At 46.3% G+C, this 27,245-nt stretch overlaps 1 protein-coding gene across 21 annotated transcripts in view; it reads right to left on the reverse strand.

Annotated features, from left to right (window-relative positions):
- MEAK7 (MTOR associated protein, eak-7 homolog) overlaps positions 1 to 27,245 on the reverse strand; it is a 52,441-nt gene that overhangs the window by 6,465 nt on the left and 18,731 nt on the right. For 9 of the 21 annotated variants that reach the window (XR_009499109.1, XR_009499106.1, XR_009499108.1 and 6 more), the window contains exons 5-8: positions 19,456 to 19,878; positions 14,976 to 15,094; positions 13,343 to 13,522; positions 11,345 to 11,496 (exon numbers count right to left, since the gene is read on the reverse strand). Coding sequence is in view for 12 of the 21 variants with exons in the window: in XM_059905275.1 (XP_059761258.1) it covers positions 12,634 to 12,871; positions 13,195 to 13,256; positions 13,343 to 13,522; positions 14,976 to 15,094; positions 19,456 to 19,878 (1,022 nt within the window). In the remaining 9 variants the exon portion in view is untranslated. Of the gene's footprint in view, positions 1 to 4,706; positions 4,726 to 8,716; positions 9,759 to 11,167; positions 12,872 to 13,194; positions 13,257 to 13,342; positions 13,523 to 14,975; positions 15,095 to 19,455; positions 19,879 to 27,245 lie in introns of those variants that run through there. The other 12 variants (XM_059905275.1, XM_059905269.1, XM_059905270.1 and 9 more) reach the window with 7 other exon arrangements.

Below are 27,245 nucleotides of genomic sequence, written 5' to 3' on the forward strand. Positions count from 1 at the left end.
CATCCCCCAAAAAGGAAATCACCAAAGCCAGATGGTTTCACTGGTAAATTTTACTACACGTTTAAAGAAGTAACAATCCTGGCACAATCCCTTCCAGGAAATAAGAGGAGGGAACACTTCTCAACTCATTTTATGAAGCCAACATTACCCTGATATCAAAACCATACAAACACAGTACCATAGACCAACATCCCTCATGAGCACAGAGACAAGAATCCTCAATGAAATATTAGCAAATTGGATCCAGCCATATATAAGGAGTACAAGACACCATGAGCAAGTGGGGTTAATCCAAGGATGAAAAGCTAGGTCAATATTCAATAATCAATGCAATCCACCATATTAAGAGTCTAGAGAAGGAAAACGACATGGTCATATCAATTGAAGCAGGAAAAGCATTCATAACATTCAAACCCCATTCAGGATAAAAACTCAATGAACTAGGAATAGAAGGAAACTTCTTGAACCAAATGAAAAGTATCTAGAAAAAATAAAAAACAAAAAACCCTGTAGTCAATATCATACTTAATGATGAAAGACTGAATGCTTTCCCCATAAGATTAAGAGCAAAGCAAAGATGTCCAGCCTCACCACTCCTATTCAGCATAATACTGGAATTCCTAGTCAGTGCAATATGGCAAGAAAAGAAAATTAAAAGGCACTGGAAAAGAGATTTAAAAGGGGAAAATAAAACTGTCCCTATTCACATGACACTGTGTATGTAGAAACTCGCAAGGAATCTAAACGCAAAAACCTTTCCAGAACCAGTGAGTCTAGGGAAGCCACAGATACAAGGTTAACAAACAAAAAATCACTGGTATTTCTATATACTAGCAATGAACAATTGGAAACTGAAATTTTAAACGTAATACACCATTTACAATGAAGCAAATTGAAATACTTAAGTATAAACTAACAAAACATGTTTAGGATCTGTTTGTGTGCTGCAAACTACAAAATGCCAATGAGAGAAATCAGAGAAAACCTAAAAAAATGGGGAGACATACTGTGTTCATGCCTTGGAAGGCTCAATATAGTAAAGATATCAGTTCTCCCTAAATTGGTCTATAGGTTTAACACAATTTCTATCAAAATCTCAGCAGGATCTTTTTTTAAGACATAGACAATCTTACTCTAAAATTTATATGAAAAGACAAAGGAACTATAAAATAGCTAAAACAATTCTGAAAAAGAGGCAAAAAGTTGGAAGAAACATACTTCCTGGTTTTAAGACTTACTATATAGCTACAGTAATCAAGACAGGGCAATACTGGTAAAGTAATAGATGCACAGATCAATGTCAGAATAGAGACCAGAAACAGTCCCACAGAAGTATAGCCAATTTATTTTTGACAAAAAGCCAACAGCAATTCAAGGGAGAAAAAATATTCATTTCAACAAATGGTGCTGGAACAACTGGACATCCATAGCAAAAAAGAACCTCTTACGCTTTCTACAAAAATTAACCGAAAATGGGCAATAGACCAAACCATAGAAGAAACCAAAAGAGAAAATCTTTGGAATTGAGGATTAGGCAAAGAATTCTTAGACATGACACCAAAAGTACTATCTGTAAAAGAAAAGAAAAATTGATAAATTGAATCTCACAAGTTTAAAAAATTTTACTCATGAAAGTTACAGTTAAGAGAATTTTTTAGAACCTACACACTGAAAGAAAAACATTTTCAAATCACATATCTAACAAAGGACTTGGAGCCAGAATATGTTTTAAATCTCAAAACTTAACAGTTAAATTTTAGAAAAAGGGCAGAAGTCTTGAACTGAGTCTTCACCAAAGAGGACACACCCATGGTAAATAAGCACAAGAAAAGATGTTCAACATCATTAACCAGTAGGGAAAGGCAACCTTAACCCACAATGAGATACACTACACACCTATTAAAGTGGCTAAAATATGGGCTTCCCTGGTGGCGCAGTGGTTGAGAATCTGCCTGCCAATGCAGGGGACACGGGTTCGAGCCCTGGTCGGGGAAGATCCCACATGCCGCGGAGCAACTAGGCCCATGAGCCACAACTACTGAGCCTGCGCGTCTGGAGCCTGTGCTCCGCAACAAGAGAGGCCACGACAGTGAGAGGCCCGCGCACGGCGATGAAGAGTGGCCCCCGCTTGCCACAACTAGAGAAAGCCCTCGCACAGAAACCCAACACAGCCAAAAATAAATAAATAAAAAAATAAAGAATTATTTTAAAAAAAGTGGCTAAAATAAAATACTGACAATACTAAGTGATGACAGGATGCAGAGCGTCTGGAACTCTCACCTGTTGCTGATGGGGATGTAAATGCTACAGCCTCTCTGGAGAACTTGGCAACATCCTGTAAACTTTAACGTACACCTAGCACGTGACCCGTCAATCCTACTCCCGGGTATTGATCCTAAAGATGACTTATCACACAAAAATCTGTGCATGAAAGTTCATGGCAGGTTTATTTACAAGAGCCAAATCTTAGAAATAACCCAAGTGTCCTTAAGAGGGTGAAGAGATAAAGAAACTGGTACAACCATACACTGGAATTCTCCCCAGCAATGAGAAGGAACATACACAGAACAACTTGGATGGATCTCACGGGTATTATGCTGAGTGACAGTATCCAGTCTTAAAAGGTTACATACTAAATGGTTCCATTTACATAGATCCCCAAGGTGACAAAATTATAACGATGGAAAATGGATTTGAGGTTGCTAAGGGAAGGATTAAGAGGGTGTGACTGCAGAGGGAGAACCTGAAAGAGTTTGGGGTTGACGGGACAGTTCTGTATCCCAATTGTAGTGGTGGTTTCACTGATCTACACGTATAATAAAATTTCATATAACTTGTGGCAGGGGTCCCCAAGACTACCCTCAGGCTCAGTGATTCTCTAGAAGGACTCACAGGAAGAGGACAACCAGAGGCTCTGTGTTTTGAACCCTCCCAGATTCTTCCCTTTGGTTCTCATTTGTATCCTTTCCCTGTAATAAATATGACCATCAGCATGATAGGTTTCCATGAGTTTTGTTTTTTTTTTTTTAGCAAATTATCCAACCTGAGGGTGGTTTGGGGAATTCCCTGAACTTGCAATTGGTTTCAAAAGTCTTCAGTAGACTTTGCCATCTGGAGGACTGTGCCCTTAACTTCAAGTAGGCCTCAAATCAGGTACTATGGAAAAACTGGTGAAATTCACATAAGGTTTGAGCTGTTTAGTTCATAGTATTGCATTAACTCTGATTTCCTGGTTTTGATTATTTGGTCTGTGGTTATTGAAGATGTTTTCATTGGGGGAAGCTGGGTGCCATCACAGGAACTCTCTGCACTATTTTTACAACTTCTATGTCAATCTAAAATTATTTCAAAATAAAGTTCAAGGAAAAAAAAGACTCAAAAAAATTGAGCAAAAATGTACCAGGCAAATGCAGACAACAACTCACGCAACAGGGGTGACATTACTAATGTCAGATGAGATTTTAAAAATCCAGGCCAAAAGCATTCAGTGAGACAAAGAAGGGAATTTAATAAGACATAACCACCACCGAAAACCTAACAGGCCTGGGTATGTACCAACACAACATCCAAATTCATAGAGCACAGTAGAGGAAATTTAGGAAAAACACAGAAACTTCACTAGGAGACTCTTAACTGACCACAAGCAAGGAAACTGATCTCAAAAAGTAGATACAGGTGACCTCGCTCATCACTAACCTGCCATATAAGGACACCACTGAAACCTCGATTGATTCCAGGAAGTAGATGTGATACAGTCGACCTCTCTAATCACCGTTCAACAAAACCACAACAGAAGCTGTGGAGGGGGCTTCCCTGGTGGCGCAGTGGTTGAGAATCTGCCTGCCAATGCAGGGGACACGGGTTCGAGCCCTGGTCTTGGAAGATCCCACATGCCGCGGAGCAACTAGACCCGTGAGCCACAACTACTGAGCCTGTGCGACTGGAGCCTGTGCTCCGCAACAAGAGAGGCCGCGATAGTGAGAGGCCCGCACGCTGCGATGAAGAGTGGCCCGCGCTTGCCACAACTAGAGAAAGCCCTCGCACAGAAACGAAGACCCAACACGGCCAAAAATAAATAAATGAATGAATGAATGAATGAATGAAGCTGTGGAGAAATTCTCTAGCATACCAAAATTGTAAAACTCGTGGGCCCAAGAGAAAATCAAAATGGAACTGCAGAAAACCTGGAAGCTCATCACTCACACGCCAATCAGAATCTGTAAATGCAATGATCACGCCGCAATGTAAAGCAGAGCTCACAGAAAAAAAGTAGTAACCCCATATATTCTCATTTACTCTCTCTTTTTATTCAGTCATTTAATAATCAACTCAAAAAAAATGAAAAATAAATATAACAAAAGCAGCAAAAATAATATAAAAACAATATTAACTACAAAACAAAATTGGTAGAACCTAATCTAGGAAAAAAAAATGAAAGGAAAACACAGAAAAAAATCTACAACTATGAAAAATTTCAAATATTTCAGTCAATCTATGTAAATTAATTTGAAGACTTAAATGATGTGGAAAATTTACTAAGAAATATAAAAAATCAACAAAACTGATCCGAGCAGAGATTTCAGACAACCCAAATGATTAAAAAAAAAAAAAAAAAAGGATAAGGTTATCAATAGTTAACCCCTTCCCCCCACCACCAAACCAAGAAATACCAGATGAATTCTACCCAAACTTTAAGGAACTCCTTTCATTTGCATTTTCTAGAACCTGGAAGAAAGAAAGATTCTAAATTATTTTTGTAAGGCCAGCACAATTTTAAAGCGTGACTTACATAAAATCTGACCAAAACAAAACAAGAAACCACAGACCAACTCATTTATATACACTGCCACAAAAACACTAAACATGGGCCAACTGAATGAACACATTAAGAGTGACAGTTTCAGGCACAAAGATGGGGACTTCCCTGGTGGCACAGTGGTTAATAATCCACCTGCCAATGCAGGAGACACGGGTTCAAGCCCTGGTCCAGGAAGATCCCACATGCCACAGAGCAACTAAGCCCGTGCACAACTACTGAGCCTGCGTGCCACAACTACTGAAGCCCATCCTCTGCAACAAGAGAAGCCACCACAATGAGAAGTCTGCACACCGTAACTAAGAGTAGCCCCCGCTCGCTGCAACTAGAGAAAGCCCACGCACAGCAATGAAGACCCAATGCAGCCGTAAATTAATTAATTAATTAATTAAATTTAAAAAAAAAATTTTTTTAAAAAGCACAAAGATGGCTCAGTATTTGGAACCTTAATATTTGGAAGAATTTGGTATTTCTTATTAATAACTCTGAAGAAAAACATGGATGCTAAAAAAACAGCTTTTTATAAAATTGAACATCTACTCTTGACACTCTTAATAACAAATATAAATGGGTACTTTCTTTGCATGAAAAGTGTATACTTATATATATACGAAACATCTCAAAACAAAAGCCAGCATCACACTTACTGTATAAAAGACTGGATGCATTTCCATTCAAGTCAGGAATAAGAAGGATGCATTGCATCGTTATTGTTAAAATTCGGAAAGTATTTGCTGATACAATTAATCAAGAGGAAGAAATTAAAGGTCTAGAAATCAGGTAGGGAAATTATCCTTATTTCCAGGTATGCCATCATAATAGCTGCAATCAACACAGTGTACATCTTAAACTATACAATCTTATGTGTCAATTATATCTCAATAAAGCTGGGGGGAAAAAAAAATCACACAAGCCAAAACGTAACAGAAAGATGCTTTAAAGTACCAGGGGGAAAATGTCAAAATATCTTAAAAAAAAAAAAGCAAAAACAATCCTTCAAAAATAAAGGCAAGGACTTCCCTGGTGGCGCAGTGCTTAAGAACCCACCTGCCAATGCAAGCGACACGGGTTTGATCCCTGGTCCGGGAAGATCCCACATGTCACAGAGCAACTAAGCCCATGTGCCACAACTACTGAGCCCACGCGTCGCAACTACTGAAGCCCATGTGCCCTAGAGCCCGCACGCCACAACTACTGAGCCCGCATGCCTAGAGCCCATGCTCCACAACAAGAGAAGCCGTTGCAATGAGAAGCCCACATCAAACAGTAGCCCCCACTCGCAGCAACTAGAGAAAGCCGTGTGCAGCAACAAAAACCCAATGTAGCCAAAAAAAAAAAAAAAGGCAAAAATTTTTTTCAGACAAAAAGAATTGTAATAGCTGCAAACTCCCAGAGAATTCATAGATAATCAGAAACAATGAACAGCAGTGGTTCTGTGTGAGGTCCCCAGACCAGCCACAGCAGCATCACCTGGGAATTTATAAGCAATGTAAATTCTCTAGTCCCTCCCCAGAACTACTGAATCAAACTCTGGGAGTGGAGGTCCCCAGTCTGTACTTTAAGAAGCCCTCTAGGTGATTCTGATGCGGGCTCAAGGTCAAGAACCACTGGATAAAAGAATTCAGCAAGGTAACAGGGTACAACACTATGTAGAAAAATCAAGAGCTTTCCAGTGTTCAAAGAATCATCAGTTGGTGTTGGGGGGGGGGGGCGGGGAGTCCACTCACAGTGCCAGCAATGACAACAAAAATTTACATAGCAAACTGAGATGTTCCTGTTCTTGGATAGGAAGAATCAGCATTAGCCAATGTCAGTTCTGCCTACGTTCATCGATATTTAATGCCATCTTGAAAATACTATCAAAAAAAAAAAAGAGAAAGAAAATACTATCAAACTTCTTAGAAGTAGGCAAAGTGCTACCAAAGATCAGACAAAATAAGCAGGCAAGCATTTGAAGGAAAAACAAAACAAAACAAACAAAAAAACCCAGTAGTAATAAAGGAATAGCTCTTACATCTTTTTATCATAAAACTCTGATAATTAAAACATGAGACAGAGACCTTCAGTGAGAAAGTAGCATTTTAAGTCAGTGGGAAAGAGACACACCATTTAATACAAAATGTACTGGAATTTATTTGGGGGTAAGATAGAGGTATATTTTAAAATACAGTTTGAGCCAAAGCAATCTTGATAAAGAAAAACAGAACTGGAGGAATCAGGCCCCATGACTTCAGACTATACTTCAAAGCTACAGTAATCAAAACAGTATGGTACTGGCACAAAAAACAGAAATGTAGATCAATTGAACAGGATAGAAAGCCCACGCATCTATGGTCAACTAATCTATGACAAAGGAGGCAAGACTATACAATGGAGAAAAGACAGTCTCTTCAATAAGTGGTGCTGGGAAAACTGGACAGCTACATGTAAAAGAATGAAATTAGAACATTCTCTAACACCATACACAAAAATAAACTCAAAATGGATTAAAGACCCAAATGTAATACCGGATACTATAAAACTCTTAGAGGAAAACATAGGCAGGACACTCTTTGACATAAATTGCAGCAATATCTTTTTTGATCTGTCTCCTAGAGTAATAGAAATAAAAACAAAAATAAACAAATGGGACCTAATTAAACTCAAAAGCTTTTGCACAGCAAAGGAAACTATGAACAAAATGAAAAGACAACCCACAGAATGGGAGAAAATATTTGCAAACGAAGTAACCGACAAGGGCTTAATCTCCAAAACATACAAACAGCTCATGAAGCTCAATATCAAAAAAATGAACAACCCAATCAAAAAATGGGCAGAAGACCTAAATAGACATTTCTCCAAAGAAGACAGATGGCCAACAGGCACATGAAAAGATGCTCAACATCGCTAATTATTAGAGAAATGCAAATCAAAACTACAATGAGGTACCACCTCACACAGGTCAGAATGGCCACCATCAAAAAGCCTACAAACAATAAATGCTGGAGAGGGTGTGGAGAAAAGGGAACCTTCCTACACTGTTGGTGGGAATGTAAACTGGTACAGCCACTATGGAGAACAGTATGGAGGTTCCTTAAAAAACTAAAAATAGACTTGCTATATGATCCAACAATCCCACTATTGGGCATACATCGGGGAAAACCATGGTTCGGAAGGATACACGCACCCCAATGTTCACTGCAGCACTATTTACAGAAGCCAAGACATGGAAGCAACCTAAATGTCCATCGACAGAGGAATGGATAAAGAAGATGTGGTACATATATACAATGGAATATTACTCAGCCATTTAAAAAAAATGAAATAATGCCATTTGGAGCAACATGGATGGACCTGGAGACTATCATACTAAGTGAAGTAAGCCAGACAGAGAAAGACAAATATCATACGATGTCACTTATATGAGGACTCTTTAAAAAATGATACAAATGAATTTATTTACAAAACAGAAACACACTCACGGACTTTGAAAACAAACTTATGGTTGCCAAAGGGGAAAGGCAGTGGGGGGGATAAACTGGAAGTTTGGAATTGACATGTACACACTACTATATGTAAAATAGATAACCAACAAGGACCTACTGTATAGCATAGGGAACTCTACTCAATATTCTATAATAACATAAATGTGAAAAGAAGCTGGAAAAGAACAGATATATGTATATGTATAACTGAATCACTTCGCTGTACACCTGAAACTAACACAACATTGTAAATCAACTATAGTTCAATATAAAATAAAAAAATTTTTAAAAAGAGAATCAAAAAAACAAATAAAAAATTAAAATACATTTTGAATGGATCAAAGATTCAGAAGTATAAGTGCAAAGCACAGTAGAAGAAAACATGGTATTTCTTTTTGTTTAATCTCAGAGTGGAGAAAAACTTCCTAAGCAAACCACAGATCTCAGAAGCTGGCAAATATGATGACATCAAATGCAAAATTTATGTACGGAAAAATAAAGGCAGACAAACCGGAAAAAAACATTTACCACACGTGGCCAATGCCATTTTGCTTAATTCAAAAGAGCACTCTTGGGATTCCCTGGTGGCGCAGTGGTTAAGAATCCACCTGCCAATGCAGGGGACACGGGTTCAAGCCCTGGTCCGGGAAGATCCCACATGCTGTGGCGCAACTAAGCCCGTGCACCACAACTACTGAGCCTGTGCTCTAGAGCCCGCGAGCCACAACTACACAGCCCGCGTGCCACAACTACTGAAGCCCGCATGCCTAGAGCCCATGCTCCGCAACAAGAGAAGCCACCGCAATGAGAAGCCCATGCACTGCAACGAAGAGTAGCCCCCGCTCGCCACAACTAGAGAAAGCCTGCGTGTGCAGCAATGAAGACCCAACGCAGCCAAAAATAAATAAGTAAATAAATAAAATTTATTTAAAAAAAAAAATGAGCACTCTTGCAAATCAATAATACCCACACCCTAGGAAACCAGGTGAGGGATAGGACACGCACCGTTCTTGAGAAATGAAGCTCTTCACTGTCATTCATAAGAGGAATAGAAAAAAAAATTACAGTTTTCAAGCATCAGGTAAACAAAAACTAAATTTTAATATGGTATTGGTGAAAACATGGCAAACAGGCATTCCAGGTCTCGAAAGTATAAATCTAGCTTGAAAGAGGTTCATTTGTTAATATCCAAATAAAAAAGCATGTACCTTTTTTTTTTTTTAAACAATCAGATGTTATTTATTTATTTATTTATTTATTTATGGCTGTGTTGTGTCTTCGTTTCTGTGCGAGGGCTTTCTCCAGTTGTGGCGAGCGGGGGCCACTCTTCATCGCGGTGCGCGGGCGTCTCACTATCGCGGCCTCTCTTGTTGCGGAGCACAGGCTCCAGACGCGCAGGCTCAGTAGGTGTGGCGCACGGGCTTAGTTGCTCCGCGGCACGTGGGATCTTCCCAGACCAGGGCTCGAACCCGTGTCCCCTGCATTGGCAGGCAGACTCTCAACCACTGCGCCACCAGGGAAGCCCGCATGTACCTTTTGATCCAGCAATTCAGCTTCGAAGAGTTTATCCGCCAGACAAAACCACACCAAGATGTATATAAACGATATTCATTCCAGTAGCAATTAGCTACAAACAGACCGTTCCGCAGCCGGGGATGGCTGAGCACCAGAAAGGATGGGGCACCCATCTCGTGGGACATTACATAGACAGTGAGAATAAATGGGTAGATACAGAGCAATTTCCACCCAAAGAAAAGGTGAGGGACAGACCAGTGTGTACAACACATTACCTCTTGGGAACAAAATGCTAGGGCGGAGGCAGGAGGAAGGCTTAGCTTTCAAGTTACATCCTTTTGTATTTTGACCTTTTTTTGCTGTGTATGCATAAGCTAATTCTTTAATTAAAAAAAAAATATGGTGGGTCTATCAACAGATGAATGGATAAAGAATATGTGGTGTGCATATATATACATACATATGAATATGTGGTTTATGTGTACATACATATATATATATATATATAATGGAATATTACTCAGCCATAAAAAAGAATGAAATTTTGCCATTTGCAGCAACATGGATGGACTTGGAGGGCATTATGCTAAATGAAATAAGTCAGACAGAGAAAGACAAATACTGTCTGATATCACTTATATGTGAAACCTAAAAAATACAACAAACTAGTGAATAAAACAAAAAAGAAGCAGACTCACAAATACAGAGACCAAACTAGTGGTTACCAGTGGGGAGGGGCAATATGGCAGGGGAGGGGAAATTATGGGATTATATAAAATCATGTGTGTGAAACCTTTTAAAATTGTAAAGCACTGGAGAATTTAAAGACTATTTCATTCAATAAAAGAAAAAAATTTCCAGAAAAAAACATAGTGGGGAAAAAAGTAACCGCCATGCTGTACCATGAACAGCGCTTTTTCACCCCTTCCTTCCAGCGCCTATCAGGGGCCCTTACGTGTCTTCACCTCCAGGGAGACCACTAGTCCTTACAACCTGAATTCTTATTCCCATTTTATCAAAGAACAAACCCATCACATGTTAAGACTAGCATCATGGGTTTCTCAGGCCCAGGAGGAGCGTGGTTCCTCGGGTCCTGTGGCCCCGGGCACGGCTGACACCCAACTGGTCTGTGTGCTCCGGACCACACGTGCTGGGGAATCCCACGGCTGCCCCACACCCCCTGCGAGGGCCGAACACCCCAGGTTACCAAGTGCCTGGGCTGGGCGCCCAGCTCCCCTCGTGGAGGTGTGCTGTCTTAGGAAACCGTCAGGCCCCCAGGTATGACCTGCACTCTTGTTAGAAGAAGCACGAGGCAGAAAACAGGCCGGCAGACACATCCAGCCTCTCTGACAGCCACAGAGAGAGGCGGCAGTAAGCGGTCTTCAACGGACCTTTTATTAGTGAGGTATTATTTCACTGCATTTTTCTAAAAAAATATTCTGTAACACACTCTAGACTCGGGGCCTAATTCTTCAGATTACGGTAAGGATATCTGAGGATCCTAATATCCTGATCTGCTTCCCGTCAATTAAGAAGTCACAAAATGTACCTGAGAAGCTATTAAGAACTGGCTTTGTATAAGGAAAATCAATCATGCCGGAGTGTGCACATCACTGTCTGAGCACACACTTCTCTTCCGAAGGCCTTCCGCTCAGGGCTCAGTGCAAAGTTTGATGAGCCTCCCGGTAGAAAATGCAGAACCTGTAAAATGCAAACAGCTCGGTTTACTATGGCTTATAATTGGGGGCAACTCAATACAAGGCAGCATTTTCGTCAGATCTGCAGAAAGGCAATGTGTAGCAAAGGAGAAGGTTCTGCTGAGCGGGATTCTCAGTGTGTCCGGAGATTCTTCAGGCCGCCTCCGAGGGATGCAAGAACTGCAAGGGACACGGCAGCTCTGCCTGAGGTCCAGCCCACCAACATCTTCGCTAGCACTTCAGGATCACTCTTCGTTTAAAGCAAGTCCACGCTGTCAAAGTGCCAACATCCCCTCGGGAAGCAGCACGGGGGGGGGGGTGATGCTGGGAGGTCAGGAGCCCGGGCCAGTCCTCTCAAGTTACTCACCACTAGTTCCTGCGACAGGCCATACGTGTATTAACAGGACTCTTAGCCTCAGGGCTCCGAATGTCCCCACGTTTAAATTAGTAAGAGAAGCACAACTTTGCTTCTCTGTAGACCTCCTGGTTTTCCCATTTGCTCACAGCATAGATTCACTTAACTCATCACTGACCGGGGGGGATTTTTGCAGAAACTAACGCCTGTGGATGGCGATTTGTTATGTAAATGAATACTGAAACGTCTCCGGTCAATGATGTTTGGGTAACAAAAGACGTATTAATACGCCTCTGGTCAGTAATGTGTTAAAAACAGCTGAGAAAGGCAGATACTGAACCTTACTGAAAACCCGTGTCACTGTTGTCTTCAAAATCTCCAGCTATTACCCCTGTTAGTACACTCTTGTGCTTTTTTTTTTTTTCCCCAAAATACAGAAATTCCACGTCAGAGGAAGCTGTTCCCCAAAGCGTCGAGATAGCCATCCGAGCACCTATGCCCTTTACCAGTCGAAATGGGACATCGAGGCTTTTAACTGGGAGGCCTGAGCAGAGGCCAAGTGACCCTCAGTGAGTGGACCCCCCCCCCTCCCCTACAGCAAGAACTCAAATCTCCAACCACTGCTAATTCCAGCCGGCCTCAAACGTCTCAGCATCGTCTTTGGATTTCATCTGTACAAAACGAGCAAAGTCTAAGAATAGAGTTGGTAATTGGACACTCAGGATTTCGGGGGAGACACACCCAGCAATCGACATACGGCATCAGAGGACGTGTACTCTGTTTCAATTAGGCACCTCCAGGACCACCTAGACGTGACCAGCACGCTCTAGGCTTTAGCTCTGGGCTAAAGTAAAGCACAGTCTGCAGGCCGTGCTCCAGCTCCAGGAAGGCCCGTGCTGGGGGCTCCTCCTCACTGGTCATCAGGCACCTCCCGGAGCCCTTCGCTGTGGCGAATCCGCCCACTGACTTCCAGCAGGGCCCGGGCCGCAGGGTCCATGTCCAGAACGCTCTTGGTGTTCTTGGCCTTGGGAAGAAGGGAAGGATGGGTGGGTACAGTGACCAAACCAGGCAGTGACGTCCTGCTGCTGTCAAGTTTATCAGAGGGGAATTTCCTACTGTTGCCACAAGGGAAATGTGGTAGAGGCTCTCCCCCGAGCCCCACTGAGTCCCCCCGCCCCGGGATGCCATCGTTGGGAGGTGACGAGGCGCAGGGGCCCCAATGGCAACTCATCGTCGAACCCCGGAACTAGAAGGAAACCCAGACCCTCCTCATCTTGCAGACAAGCCCCCACCCGCCCCGGGATCCCACCTCCCTGGGGTGGTTCTCTCTACTAAACCTCCACAGACCCCAGACAGGATCCTCTGCTCCGCTGTGCACCCCCTGGCATCCCTCTGGCCAACAACGGCTGCTGGAAACAAATTGGAATAAACCACCTCCAGATGGAGGAGTAAAAGGGACAAAGCCGAGAAAGGGGAGAAACGCCCCCACGCTCACCAGCTGTGTCACCGAAGCATCTCCCACTGCCCACACCTCCATCTTCTCGAACCGGAAGTCCTCCTGGGCCGAGAGCTGAGGGCTGTTGTACGTGGTGCACGTGGGCTTGGCCTTGCTGTGTCCTTTCCCAAAATCGACATCGATCCACAGGCCAAAATAATTGTGCTGCCCTCCCATGCCCTGTGGAGGGAGGGGCATAGCACTGCCTCGGTCTGGAGAATCAGATAGCTGAAGCCCACCCCAGCCGTCACACCACCAGGGCGTATGAGAAGTGAACACAATTTTCTTCCTTTCTTTTTTTTTTTTAAACTGTGAAATACATATTCACAGACTGATACAATTTAAGTATCCCATGACAAGTTCCTAGAACACTCATCAAGGTGTCCCGACTCCTACCCCATGGCCCTTTCTCCCGGGACTGCACTGGCAGGAAACACAAGTGACAAAAGAGGACAAAAGAATACAGGCCCTCAGGCCTAGAGACCCCAATCTGTAAAATAAGGGGAGAGGTCTACACAGCGCTTCCCAGACAGGGATGTTAATCCTCACCCGGCCCAGGGCCGGGTGCTCGAGCAGGAAGGCCTGTTCACTCAGCACAGCAGGGGGGGAAAGGAGGAAGCAGCCCCGGGAAGGCGGGAACCACTCGGCACACCGCCGGCTCTGAGCAAGCGGCCGATGGGAACAGACTGCTGTTCAACCTCTCTGATCCCTTTCTCTAGCTGCCCTCTCCACCAGCGCCTCCCCCGCCCCCCACCCCGGGGCCGGGGAGCCTGGAGCTAACGCTGAGCAAGAGACCCGGGCAGAAAACGCAGCTAACCTCGGGGCTGCTTCTCCCCTCGGGCCGATTACTGACCACCACCGGGACCCCCTGGGGGCTGCTCCTGAGGCCAAGGCCCTCGCCCCTGTCATCACCAAACTGTCCTTTCTGAAAGGCGTCCGGGGTCATCAGGTGGGCCCCTGGGAGCCTCCGAGTGAGCCTGGGAAGGAGCACGGGGCCCTCTCCACACCGACAAGATGCACCAGCCTCCCCGGCCCTTGGCTTTGCAGACACAGGGCTGGAATTTCCCGAGAGGGGCTTTTTGTTACGAAGCAGGGGAAAGAAATAGGCTGGTGCTGCCAGGAGACACATTTCTCACCCAAGCTAAGCATCTGTGCGGGCGCCCGTCCCCGCGCCTCACCCCAGCCCTGTCCCCACCACCACCCCCGGCCTTCCCCCGCGTCCTCTTCTTCCTGTGGCCGAGTCCCGGCTGGAGCACAGAGCAGGCAACCCCCAGTGGGTCCAAAGGGCCTGCGGAGCCCAGCCCCGGCCCCGCGCCCGGGTCGTGCCCCAGGCAGGGCAGTATCTCCAGCCACGAAGGCCACAGACCAACCCTCTGATGGCCAGGAAACCCGGCCGACTCCATCATTTGCACACAAACCCCGGAAATACCCCAACAGGGGCCCCTTTTCTCCACGAGAGAAATTCTGTCCTCGTTGTCGCTCATCGCATCACCACCCTGAGACTCGGGCAGAACGAACTGACCGCGTACGGCTGCCCTGACGCAGGGCGGAGTGTCCCCGGGCACGTCGGGGCCAGTGCCATCGGGATGGACATCACCACGGGGGGACGTGCCCTGCCCTCCCGAGTCCTTACCAGTCCATTCGGGATGGTCTGCTGCCCTTGATTCAGGTACATGTAGTGGTCGTTGTAGCCCGTGCAGGTGTACACGGCCATGCGGGGGCAGATGGAGAACAGGAAGCACCTGTCATCCCCTGAAATTGATCAGAGCAAAAAGAAGCAAGATCACCCGTCGGAGCTGGGCGCAGGGAGAAGCAGGAAACGGAAGCGGGCCCTGGCTCAGCTGGCTGAGCAGGAAGAGCCTCACTCGGGTCCTCAGCGTGCGCGGGGCTCCTGCGCATCGGGGGCGGGGCCGGCGGACCAGCGGGCGGATCCCGGACCCCGCTGCCGCCCGGGACCGTGGGATGAGCTGCGGGTGCAGGGTGAGAGTGACCGTTAGAAAGGAATGTGACATCTGCTTGCTGGGGACACCTGTTAGCGCTCGCCCGGGGAGATGGGAGCCCTGCCCCACCGCCCCAGAGTCACAAAGAGCAGCCTCGTCTCAACTGAGGAGCAAGGGGCAGGCGGTCACGCCAGGCACTGGCTGGGCACTCACACGGCCCCAGGTAGGCACATCACCCAGAGGGGAGAGGGCAGGGTACCTGCAGACACAGCTGCCCACAGGGAGGCGAGGGGACACACAGGGAAAGGTGACCCTCTACCTTTGCCCGGGCACAGGGGTGGGCATGCCACCACTCAGAGAAGGTACCGGTCAAAATCCTGGAAATGAACGGCTTCCTCCATCTCAGAGACCCCTCCCCGCCCTGATGCACTCACCAGGCAGGGGACGGAGGCTGCGCCTCACCAAGGGAGCTCCTAGGCGAGAGCCAAACCAGGGACGCTCCCCACAGCTGAGACCGTGGCCGGAAGGACTGCCCCTTCACGGTGACAGCGTGAGGGCACCCGACACAGGACCCAGCTCAGGTACACCTGGGGGTCGGGCCATTCGTCAGGTGGGAAGGAAGCTCCAGGAAGCAGACAGGGAGCCCGAATGTGGAGGGTGCACAGGAAGGGGGCTTTGAGCCTCAGAGGGGCCTTGGGGAGGAGAGCCCTCGGCCACAGATGGGCCTGAGACCTGCAGAGTCAGGAGCAGCGACGCTCGGGCCTCCGATCAAGATGGACCCCAGGGGGCCTCTGCGGGGACTTAGCTCCTCCAAAGTCGGGAAGGACGTCCTGAGGTGGAGACGGTTGGGTGAGAGCCACTCCACGGAGGAGGGACCCCGCAGGGACACGGCAGGGCATGGGGGGAACAGCAGGGCCCTCGGCTGTAGCGCAGGGTGTGAGCCCTGGTGGGGGAAAGGGGGAGGTGAGCCCGGGGAGGTCACCGGGACCAGGTGGCACAGGGCTCCCCTCCAGGCTAAAGACTCCGGCTTGAGTCCATGTGCCTCAGAAGGTTGGCTTTAGCCTCAAGGAATTGCCTGGTCCCACCTGTGGCCCCGGGCACTGGGCCTAAACATCACTTTGCCTTGCCATCCGAAGGCTGCCTTTCAACCAACACTTACCGGGTCCCAGATGCTAAGTGAGGTGATGGGGCCACAAAGCGTGGGCCCCTTGGCTACAGCGGACCCCACTCTAGTCCATCCCGGGGTCTGTGCCCAGAGAGAAGGGCCCCGTGGGGAAGATGACCCTCGAGGGTGCAGGGCAAGGACCAAGGAGTCACATGACCCGTAAAAGCATCAGCCCCACCGAGGGGCTCCTCACCCAGCTCTCACAGTGACACCACCACCCAGCGCCCAGTGGGTTACAAGCTGCCATTCCTGTGGTTCTGGGGAACGGAGGCCCAGAGAGGGTAAGCAACTTGCCCAGGACAGAGCCGGACTCAGCCCAGAGCTGCGGGCCTGCAGCTGCCCCACGGAGGACAGAGGCGAAAACGAAGTGACCCAGCGGCTGCCACATCATCTCAAGGCTCAAATACTCGAAGTGACTGTTTCCCAGGACAAATGGACAGGAACGCCCTGAACTTGACTGGAATCTGTGATGCTAGGCCGCCCCCTGCTGGAATTCCATCCTCACGCTTCAGAACAGAATGAGTTCAAGTTTGAAAACTTGGTAATTGCATTTTTCCATCTTTCTTCAAGAAGATGAATTCTGCTTGTTAATAAAACATGAAGACACAGCAGAGCTGACCTGGAGTTAATACTAAAGGAGCTGGAAGAAGCGGAAGTTCCGTCTATAATAATGATTCTCAGGGTTTTTCCACATCCTCCAACCACACAGAGACCCAGCCCGTCACCCCCCCAGAGCCCCTCCCCGTGACACCGTGACAGAGAGACGTGGGTGTGTGGAAGCCCAGGCCTGAGCCTGGGGTCTCCAGAAGGGCCACCTCCCAGGGTCGACCCTCAGCCAGCGTCTGGGAAGGTGGATTTGGGGAGGGTCCCCCACTCCCAGGACTGATGAGTGGCTCCCTGCGCCTAAGCCGTGTGAACAGACAGGGGGGTTGGGGCCGGACTCCTGCTGTCCTCCTGCGAGTCTGGGGTTTGGGTGCGTGTCAGGCAGAGGGTGCTCGTGTGAACGGCCCCCCGAATAAAGACCCCGCGCGCTGAAGCTCTAACGCGTCCCTGACGGACAGCACTGCACACGTGCTGTCACAGCTCGCGGCTGGGGGAATTCAGCGCGTCCTGTGCGACCCCACGAGAGAGGACGCTGGAGCCTGGTCCCCCTGGACTTCACCCCCCAGCCCCTACCCAGTCCCCGAGCTGATCGTGCTCTGCAGCCCCTCACTGTAATAGACCAGCTGTGACGACAGCTCTGTGCTGAGCCCCCGAGTCCTCCCAGCGACCCACTGACACGTGGGTGGTCTTAGGGACCCTGACACGGTGGGGAAGGGCTGGTAGCAACAGCTGGATTAAAGACCTAGAACAATCTAAAACCTAGAGAAAACCAAATCCTGGAAACAACAGGGTCTCGGGGATGGAGGCACCCAGCCTTCACACCATGATCCCCTCCACCCACCCCAGACAAGGGCCACCCCACCACTGCTAAAACCTCTCCCGTAATGGCACCTCTGCACCTGGACACGGCTCCCCAACCAGCAGAAGCTTCCCTGGTGCAAGGAAGATGGGAACAATTCCAGAAGTGTGCAGTCCCATAGAGGACCGCAGGGAGTAGCTGGCACTCGTGTGGTCAGGAAGGCTTCCTGAAGGAGGTGACCCTGGACTGAGTCCCGACAAGGAGCTGACTGTGCCAACAGGTGGAAGAGGGAGAAAAAGCAGCATGTCCCAAGTCCTGAGATGACAGCGCAGCCTGTTCTGGAAACTTTGGGTAATTCAGTGAGATGGAGCCCAGAGCACAGGGCACAGTAGAGGTCGTGAGGCTGGAGATAAAGGATTCACCATTCTGAGTGCACTGGGGGTCTGTCCAAGGGTCTCCAGGGGACAAGCACCACGGCAGGTGGGCTGGGATGTGGCAAATGAACTGGACGGGTGAGACCAGGAGCCGAGGGCCAGGCAGAAGGCACCTGCAGCGACGCAGGTGACAGTGGGGTGGAGAGAAGGGGGAGCGGGGACGCAGGCGGCGTGGATGCAGCTGACAGCTGTCTGGCTACGATGTGCAGCCCCCATCCCAGAGGAGCACGTGGCCTTTCTCCCCCGTATCTCGCATCTCAGGACCCTGGGTTCTCCCTTCCACTGACCCAGCCAGGGAGGGTGTTAGCCTCGCCCCCTCACCGGGAGGGACCCTCCCCGGAACTGCGTCGGCCAGGCTGCCCCATTTAGCTGAGGGCAGTGAGGACAGGCCTGTATCTGGCTGCTCAGAGCCACTAGGAAAAGCCCTCCATCTCACAGCTGTTGGCCCCCAGGAGACCTTCTGAGAACACAGACTCGGGCAGCCCGGGGCAGGTCCCAGGGGACACACAGTGACATCAATCCCGGGAAGACAGGTTCACCTCTGAGTACGAGAACAGCCCACTGCCAGGAGATGAGCGTTTTCAAAAAGAGTCCTTTAAGAGCGTTTATCAGAGCAGTTCTTTGAGGAGGGGAAGTATTTCATCAGGGCCTCTCATCCAGGGCATTCAAGGTCTAGCAAAGAGCTTCCAATCTCCAGCAAAATCACAAAACCGAAAAACTACGGGCAGAAGCAGCAAAGCAGACCCACACAGGGGGTTCCAGGAAAGGAAGACGGTCCCCCGAGAAAACACACCCCACCTGCAAGAGCCGGTATCTCCCAGTCCCCTACGCAGCACCTACGGCCCAGCCTCGCCCGTGGTCAGGACCTGGCATCGCTTAATGATGCTGATCTGCTGTTTCCTCACCTGAAATCCAGGGGTGAGGACAGCTGTCCTGCTTACCTGACCCTGCAGCCAGAATCTATAAAGAAATCTATGAAGTTAAACCATCGTAAAGAAACACCACGTTTCACTCTCCTCCCAAACACGTCTAACAAAACGCTTGCGGAAGGAGATGGAAGAAACCCGCACAGCCGCTGGCGGGGCTCGGAGGTCTCCACACAGCAGCCGTCCGACCAGAACTTGTAACGAGCACTGGCGCTACCACGTGGGGTTGTGGTGGACAAGACTTACCTTGAAACTGAGGTTTGACCTCCCAGGAGCAGGAAGCAAAGCCACCGAACACGTGGCCATCACGGTCCTCGAGCAGCACCACGCAGGGCCCCCAGTGTGCGATGCGCCCACAGAGCTGCGCGAAGCTGTGCCCGTGGAGCTCGGATGAGAAGAGCAGGCGCCAGCGGTGCCGCTGCTCCCTGGGCAGGTGGGAGTTGATGTAGATGACGGACAGGACATCCAGGACGCTCGCAAACTCCCGCTCCTGGTCGACTTGGCGCTCGGGGACCAGGGTGGCCAGATCGAGGGACGAGCACAGGAGGAGAAAGCCTTGCTGGATGACCACGCTCAGGAACGTGGCCACGAGGGGGGCCCTGAACACCCAGTCCTCAACCGTGGTTCGGTCACAGTCTAGCTGCTGAGGCCCCAGAAGCTTCTCACCGTCTAGCGGAGGAGAAAACGGTATTAGTGGGCGATGACGTCACCTTTTATCTACTTACCTAAACCTGCTCTGTGCAGCGGGGAGCCACGTGCGGTTCGTCTGCATCGAGATGCACAGTAAGTGTAAAAGGCACACCCCATTTCAAAGGCTTGGCGTGAAAAAGAAAAAGAACGTAAAATATCTCACTTTTTTTTTTACATTGATTGCCAATGTTAAAGTATATTTTGGACAAATTCGTAAAATTAATTTTGCTTGTTCCTTTTCGGTATTTCCATGTGGTTACTGAAATACGTAAAATTTCATATGTGGTTGGCTTTGGAGTTCACGTTCTGTCTCTGTCGGACAGGGCTCATCTAAACAATTCAACATCGACACTCTTATCTTTTCTCTCTGCTCCAAGCTGCATTTCAGAGACACAGGAGACAGCTACACCCTCACCCCAGGGCCCCGAGACTCCCCAGCAATTCCTCCTGAGAGGGCTACACCAAAAGCCACTAGTCCTAACAAAATCATTCGGAAAGGATTTAGAAAGTGTGCTGTCCTCCAGCTATGGCAGGGTAGTGGTTGGTTACTTCCTGGGCACCCCTCTAGTTTATCTGGGGAGAACAGGTTTCATTAACTACAAGTTATACTTAATTGTTTCCGACCAGCAGCCATCATTCTGATTTCCGTCTCTTACCTACTAAGAACAGAGGTGACATGGAGGTGATACCAAAAGACAAGCTATTGGTACTTCATTCATATATATAGATATACATATATATACACACATACATATATGTGTATATATATATGTATATCTATATATATGTATATACATATATATAAGAAACAGTATTATACAGTATGTCATTATTCTTTCCAAGTTCCAAATACCTCACTTAATTTTTCAAACTGTGTTTAAAAATCCAGCTTTATAATAAAACAGTAACACTTTTATAAAACGAATCTACTTTGCAAAGAGATTCACCACAAGGTATTTTTAAATCCCAAGTAAATTTAATTATATACTGTTTCTCAGCCAACAATAGCAGAATATATATTCTTCTCAAGTGTACCTGGAATATTCTCCAGAACAGACCATATGTTAGGCCATAAAACATGCCTCAATAAATTGAAAAGAACTGAAATCATGTAATGTATGTTCTTCAACCACAATGTAATGAAATTACAAATCAGTAACAAGGCAATCTGGGAATTTCACAAACACGTAGAAATTAAAGAATATACCTCTAAACAACCAACAGGCCAAAGAAGAAATCATGAGGGAAGTTAGAAAATACTGAGATGGGGACTTCCCTGGTGGCGCAGTGGATAAGACTCCACGCTCCCAACGCAGGGGACATGGGTTCAATCTCTGGTCAGGGAACTAGATCCCACATGCATGCCACAACTAAGAGTTCACATGCCACAACTAAGGAGCCGGCAAGCCTCAACTAAGGAGCCCGCCTGCCACCATGAAGACCTGGAATGACCACATAAATAAATAAATAAATATTTTTTGGAAAGAAAGAAACTACTGAGATAAATGAAAACAAAAACACAATATACCAAAACTTATGGGATTCAGCTAAAGCAGTGCTTAGAGGGATATTTATAGTCATAAATGCCTATAATGAAAAAGAAGAGAGATCTCAAATCAATAACCTAACCTTCTAACTTGAGAAACGAGAAAAAGAAAATCAAACTAGCAATCAGAATCAAGATGGTCAGTAGTAGGACGTGGAACTCACCTCTTCCCACAGAAACATCAAGAATACATCTATGAATAGAACAATGCTCTCAGAAAACTAGTAGAAGACCTCAAACACCTCAAAGGACAAGAAAGATCTCCATGTAACTGGGTAGGACAAAGGGAAAAAAAGAATAAAGGAAGTGGGACGAGACCTGTGCCCCTGGGGGGGTGGAGCTGAAGGAGAGGAGAGGTTCCCGCACCCAGGGAAGCCTCACCGGTGGGGAGATCAGCTGGGACAGAAAAGGGAGCTTCAGAGGCTTGGAGGAGAGCACAGCAACCAGTTAGTGGCAGGCAGGACAGAGAGAGACCTACACGGACGGTTGTGCCACCGCCCTGTGTGCCCCAGCCTGAGACGCGCGTCCACTGGTATGGGTGGGGGCTGGGTGCTGTAACACGGGGTTTAGAGGACAGACCCAGGGAGAGGACTGCTGTTGGCTGTGCGGAGACAGCCTGAAGGGGCTGGAGTGTGGGGCGCAGCAACCAGGAGTGTTTGCGGAAGAACCCCGGGCCGCCATGGAAGCGAAGCACCATTGTTAAGCGGCATGCCAAGGAAGAGGCGGGGCTGCCATCGCAGCCTCTTTCCCCACCCGCCGGCTCCTGCCTATGCAGCCTCCAGGACAGGCTCGCGCCCAGGCAGGCTCACACACCCCGGCCACCCCGGTCCCCTCCTGCCTGGGCAGGCTCGTGTGCCCCAGCCACTGCCCTGGTGCCCCCAGAAGCAGACACCAGTGGGTTGCCCATGCGCAGAGGTGGGGCTGAAATCACAGCTGAGGCCCACAGGCCGTGTGACTTAGGAAGCAGAGCTGAAATCTCTCCCCACGGCTGCGTGAACCTTGGATTTATACCTCCACGGCCGACTTTGTAAATTCAGTGCCTGTGGAACATCCAAACGGACAACTGGTGCTCTCGCAGCTGGGACGGGTCTGGCCTTAGCGGCTGTGGGCTTTGTGGGCGCGTACACGCAGGGGCTGGGCTGGGCCAGGGTCTGAGCTGCATCCATAGCTCCCACAGTGGGTCCAGGTGTGTAACTACTGCAGTCCTGGGACCTGACTTCAGTGGATCTGCGCTGGTGGCCTTGTGAAAACAAAGCCTGAGAGGCCCCAGGGCTGACTGCCGGCACACCCACAGTTGAGGTGGGGCTGAGGGCAGTGCCAACAACGGTGCACTTTGTGAGCCCGCACAGCGGGTGAAAGGTGACACACTCACAGGTGAACAGCTCCAGCAGAGTAATACTCAGTGGCTCCTCTCCCAGTGGGAGCGCTCCAATCCCGCCTATTCTTGCACTGCAGATCAGAAACGCAGCTCAGAAACAGAGCTAGGGGCTTCTACACCAACAACTAGAGAGCAGACCCTGCCCTGGACAGAGCAGTGACAACCACAGAGGGAAGAGGGGTCCCCACTCACTGTCCAGTGCAGGCTCTGGTCACCGCAACACCAGTCGCACCTCCCATCAAGGGGATAACAGCCAGCACACACTGAGGAAAGAGGCAGCAGGCATCCATGCTAAAAACAGGCCTTGCACCAAAAAAATATTAAACCCATGCAGGCTACACAGGGACACTCCCACATAAAAACAGCCCTCCAAGACCACAGTAGATAATTGTTTCTCCTATACTCACAGAGCAAGAGAAATATAAGTAAAATGAAGAAGCAGAGGGACCACTCCCAATTAAAATATCGAGAGAATTCCCCTGAAAGAACAAACACGAAATAGGCCTCTTCAGTCTAATAGATACCAAGTCCAAAAAGGAGATAATGAAAATACTGAAGGAATTAAGAAAGGCTATCGATAGAAATGCAGAATACTGTAAAAAGGAACTAGAAACTATAATGAGGAGTCAAGAAACATTCGAAGATTCATTTGCTGAGACGAAAGCTGAACCAAAGGCTATGAATAGCAGAATAAATAATGCAGAAGAACGAATAAGTGATCTGGAAGACAGAGTAAAGGAAATCACCCAATCAGGACATCAGACAGAACATCAAGTGAAAAAAATGAAAGCAATATAAGAGACCTATGGGAGAATATAAAGCATGCCAATCTACACATAATAGGTATCCCAGAAGGAGAAGAAAGAGAAAAGGGGATCGAAAATGTATTTGAAGAAATTATGGCTTAAAACTTCCCAAAGCTAAAGAAGGAAACAGATATCCAGATACAGGAAACACAGAGGGTCCTGAACAAGATAAACCCAAAAAGGCCTACACCAAGACATATTATAATAAAAATGTCAAAAGTTAAACATAAAAAGAGGATTCTAAAGGTAGCAAGAGAAAAACACAAGAGTTAATGACAAGGGAACCCCCATAAGGCTATCAGCTGATTTCTCTACAGAAACATCGCAGGCCAGAAGGGAGTGGCAAGATATATTCAAAGTCCTGAAAGGGAAATATCTGCAACCTAGGACACTCTACCCGGCAAGATTATCATTTAGAATAGAAGGAGAAAAAAAGAATTTCTCAGACAAGTAAAAACTAAAAAAATACAGCAATCCTAAACCTATCCTAAAAGAAATATTGAAAGGTCTTCTCTAAATAGAAAAGTAGTAAGAATGTATAGGAAAGAGAAGATCACAATTATTTTTCTAGAATGTGTTTGAGCCTAAGTGACTACCAGTGTAAAGCAAGTAGATAAAGGAAGGGGTTAACATACTTGAAAAACAGGGCAACCACAAATCAAAAACATACAACAGATTCACAGAAATCAAAAAGAAAAAACTATAAGCATAATACAAAAGAAAAGCATCAAACCACAAAAGGAAAAACAAAAAGAAAAAGGGACAAAAGAATATAAAATCAACAGGAAAACAAGGTTTAAAATGGCAATAAATATATATCTATCAAAAATTACCTTAATGTCAATGGACTAAATGCGCCCATCAAAAGACACAGAGTGGTAGATTGGATAAAAAAACAAGAGTCTACAATATGCTGCCTACAAGAGACCCACTTTAGGGCAAAGGACACACATGTATTAAAAGTGAGGGGATGGAGAAAGATACTGCATGCAAACAGAAATGAAGAGAAAGCAGGGGTCGCAATACTCATATCAGACAAAACAGACTTTAAAACAAAGGCTATAAAGAAAGATAAAGAAGGACACTATATAATAATAAAAGGATCAATACAAGGAGAGGATATTACATTTGTCAACATATATGCACCCAATATAGGAGCACTCAAATACAGAAAACAAATACTAACAGACATAAAGGGAGAAATTGACAGGAATATAGTAATAGTAGGAGACTTTAACACCCCTCTCACATCAATGAACAGAGCTTTGAGACTGAAAATCAATAAGGCAACAGAGGTCCCAGATGATACATTAGAACAGTTAGACTTAATTGATATCTTCAGGACATTTCATCTAAAAAAAAATACATTCTTTTCAAGTGCACACAGAACATTTTCTAGGATTGACCACACACTTGGGCACAAAACAAGCCTCAACAAATTTAAGAGTATAGAAATTATTTCAAGCATCTTTTCTGACCACAACGGCATGAAACTAAAAATCAACCACAGAAAAAGAAACGAGAAAAAAACAATTACATAGAGACTAAACATGCTACTAAAAAACCAATGGGTCAGGCTTCCCTGGTGGCACAGCGGTTAAGAATCTGCCTGCCAATGCAGGGGACACGGGTTCGAGCCCTGGTCCAGGAAGATCCCACGTGCTGCAGAGCAGCTAAGCCCGTGCACCACAACTACTGAGCCTGCACTCTAGAGCCCGCAAGCCACAACTACTGAGCCCGTGTGCCACAACTGAAGCCCACGAGCCTAGAGCCCTGCTCCGCAACAAGAGAAGCCACCATAATGAGAAACCCACGCACCGCAACGAAGAGTAGCCCCCACTCACCACAACTAGAGAAAGCCCGCACGCAGCAACGAAGACCCAACGCAGCCAAAAATAAAAATAATAAAATAATAATAAAAAAAAAACCAATGGGTCAATGATGAAATCAAAGAAGAAATTTAAAAATACCTTGAGCAAATGACAATGAAAACACAACCATACAAGAACTATGGGATGTAGCAAAAGCAGTTCTCAGAGGGTAGTTCATAGTGATTCAGGCCTTCTTTAAGAAACAAATAGCTCAGATAAACAACCTAACACACTACCTAAAAAATTTAGAAAAAAGAACAAACAAAACCTAAAGGAAAAGATAATAAAGCAAAGGAAAGATAATAAAGATCAGAAAGGAAATAAATAAAAGAGAGATTAAAAAACAAATGAAAAAATCAATAAAACAAGAGCTGTTTCTTTGAAAGGGTAAACAAAATTGACAAACCTTTGCCCAGGCTCACCAAAAAGAAAAAGAGAGAAGACCCAAATAAACAAAATAAGAAATGAAAGAAGAGAAATCACAACAGATACCACAGAAATATATGCCAACAAATTTGACAACCTCCAAGAAATGGACAACTTCCTAGAAACATAGAGCCCACCAAAACTGAATCACGAAGAAAGAGACAACTTAAACAGACCAATCACTAGAAAAGAAATCAAATCTGTTAAAACAAACAAACAAACAGCAAACAAAACAAAACCTGCCTAAAATAAAATTCCAGGACCATATGGCTTCACAGACAAATTCTACCAAACATACAAAGAAGAACTTATACTGATCTTTCTCAAATTCTTCCAGAAGACTGAAGAGGAAGGAACACTCCCAAAGACATTCTATGAAGACACCGTCACCCTGATACCAAAAGCAGACAAAGACACTACCAAAAAAGATAATTACAGGCCAATATCTTTGATGAATATAGATGCAAAAATTCTCAACGAATAATTAGCAAACCGAATCCAACAACACATAAAAAAGGTCATACACCACAACCAAGATGGATTCATCCCAAGATGACCAGGATGGTTCAACATATTCAAATCAATCTACATGATATACCACATCAACAAAAGAAAGGACAAAAACTACATGATCATCTTAATAGATGCATAAAAAGCATATGATGAAATTCAACACCCATTCATGATAAAAAGCCCTTACAAAATTGGGTATAGAGGGAACATATCTCAACATAATAAAAGCTATTTATGACAAACCCACAGCCAACATAACACTCAACGGTGAAAAGCCAAAAGCCTTCCTGCTAAAATCTGGAACAAGACAAGGGTGCCCACTCTCACCACTTCTCTTCAACATAGCACTGGAAATCCTAGCCACAGCAATCAGACAAGAAATAGAAATAAAAGGTGTTCAACTTGGTAGGGCAGAGGTAAAATTATCATTATACACAGAAGACATGATAATATATATAGAAAACCCTCAAGACTCCACACAAAAACTACTAGAACTGATAAACGAATTCAACAAGGTAGCAGGATACAAGATTAACATACAGAAATCAATTGCATTTCTTTACACTAACAATGAAATACCAGAAAGGGAATGTAAACAAATAATCCCTTTTAAAATCACACCCAAAAAAAAAAAATACTTAGGAATAAACCTCACCAAGGAGGTGAAAGACTTATATGCTGAGAACTATAAAACATTAATAAAGGAAATTAAAGACGATTTAAAGAGGACTTCCCTGGTGGCACAGTGGTTAAGAATCCGCCTGCCAATGCAGGGGACATGGGTTCGAGCCCTGGTCCAGGAAGAT

Source organism: Balaenoptera ricei, chromosome 19 (assembly GCF_028023285.1).
Source record: "Balaenoptera ricei isolate mBalRic1 chromosome 19, mBalRic1.hap2, whole genome shotgun sequence".
Classification (NCBI taxonomy): domain Eukaryota; kingdom Metazoa; phylum Chordata; class Mammalia; order Artiodactyla; family Balaenopteridae; genus Balaenoptera; species Balaenoptera ricei.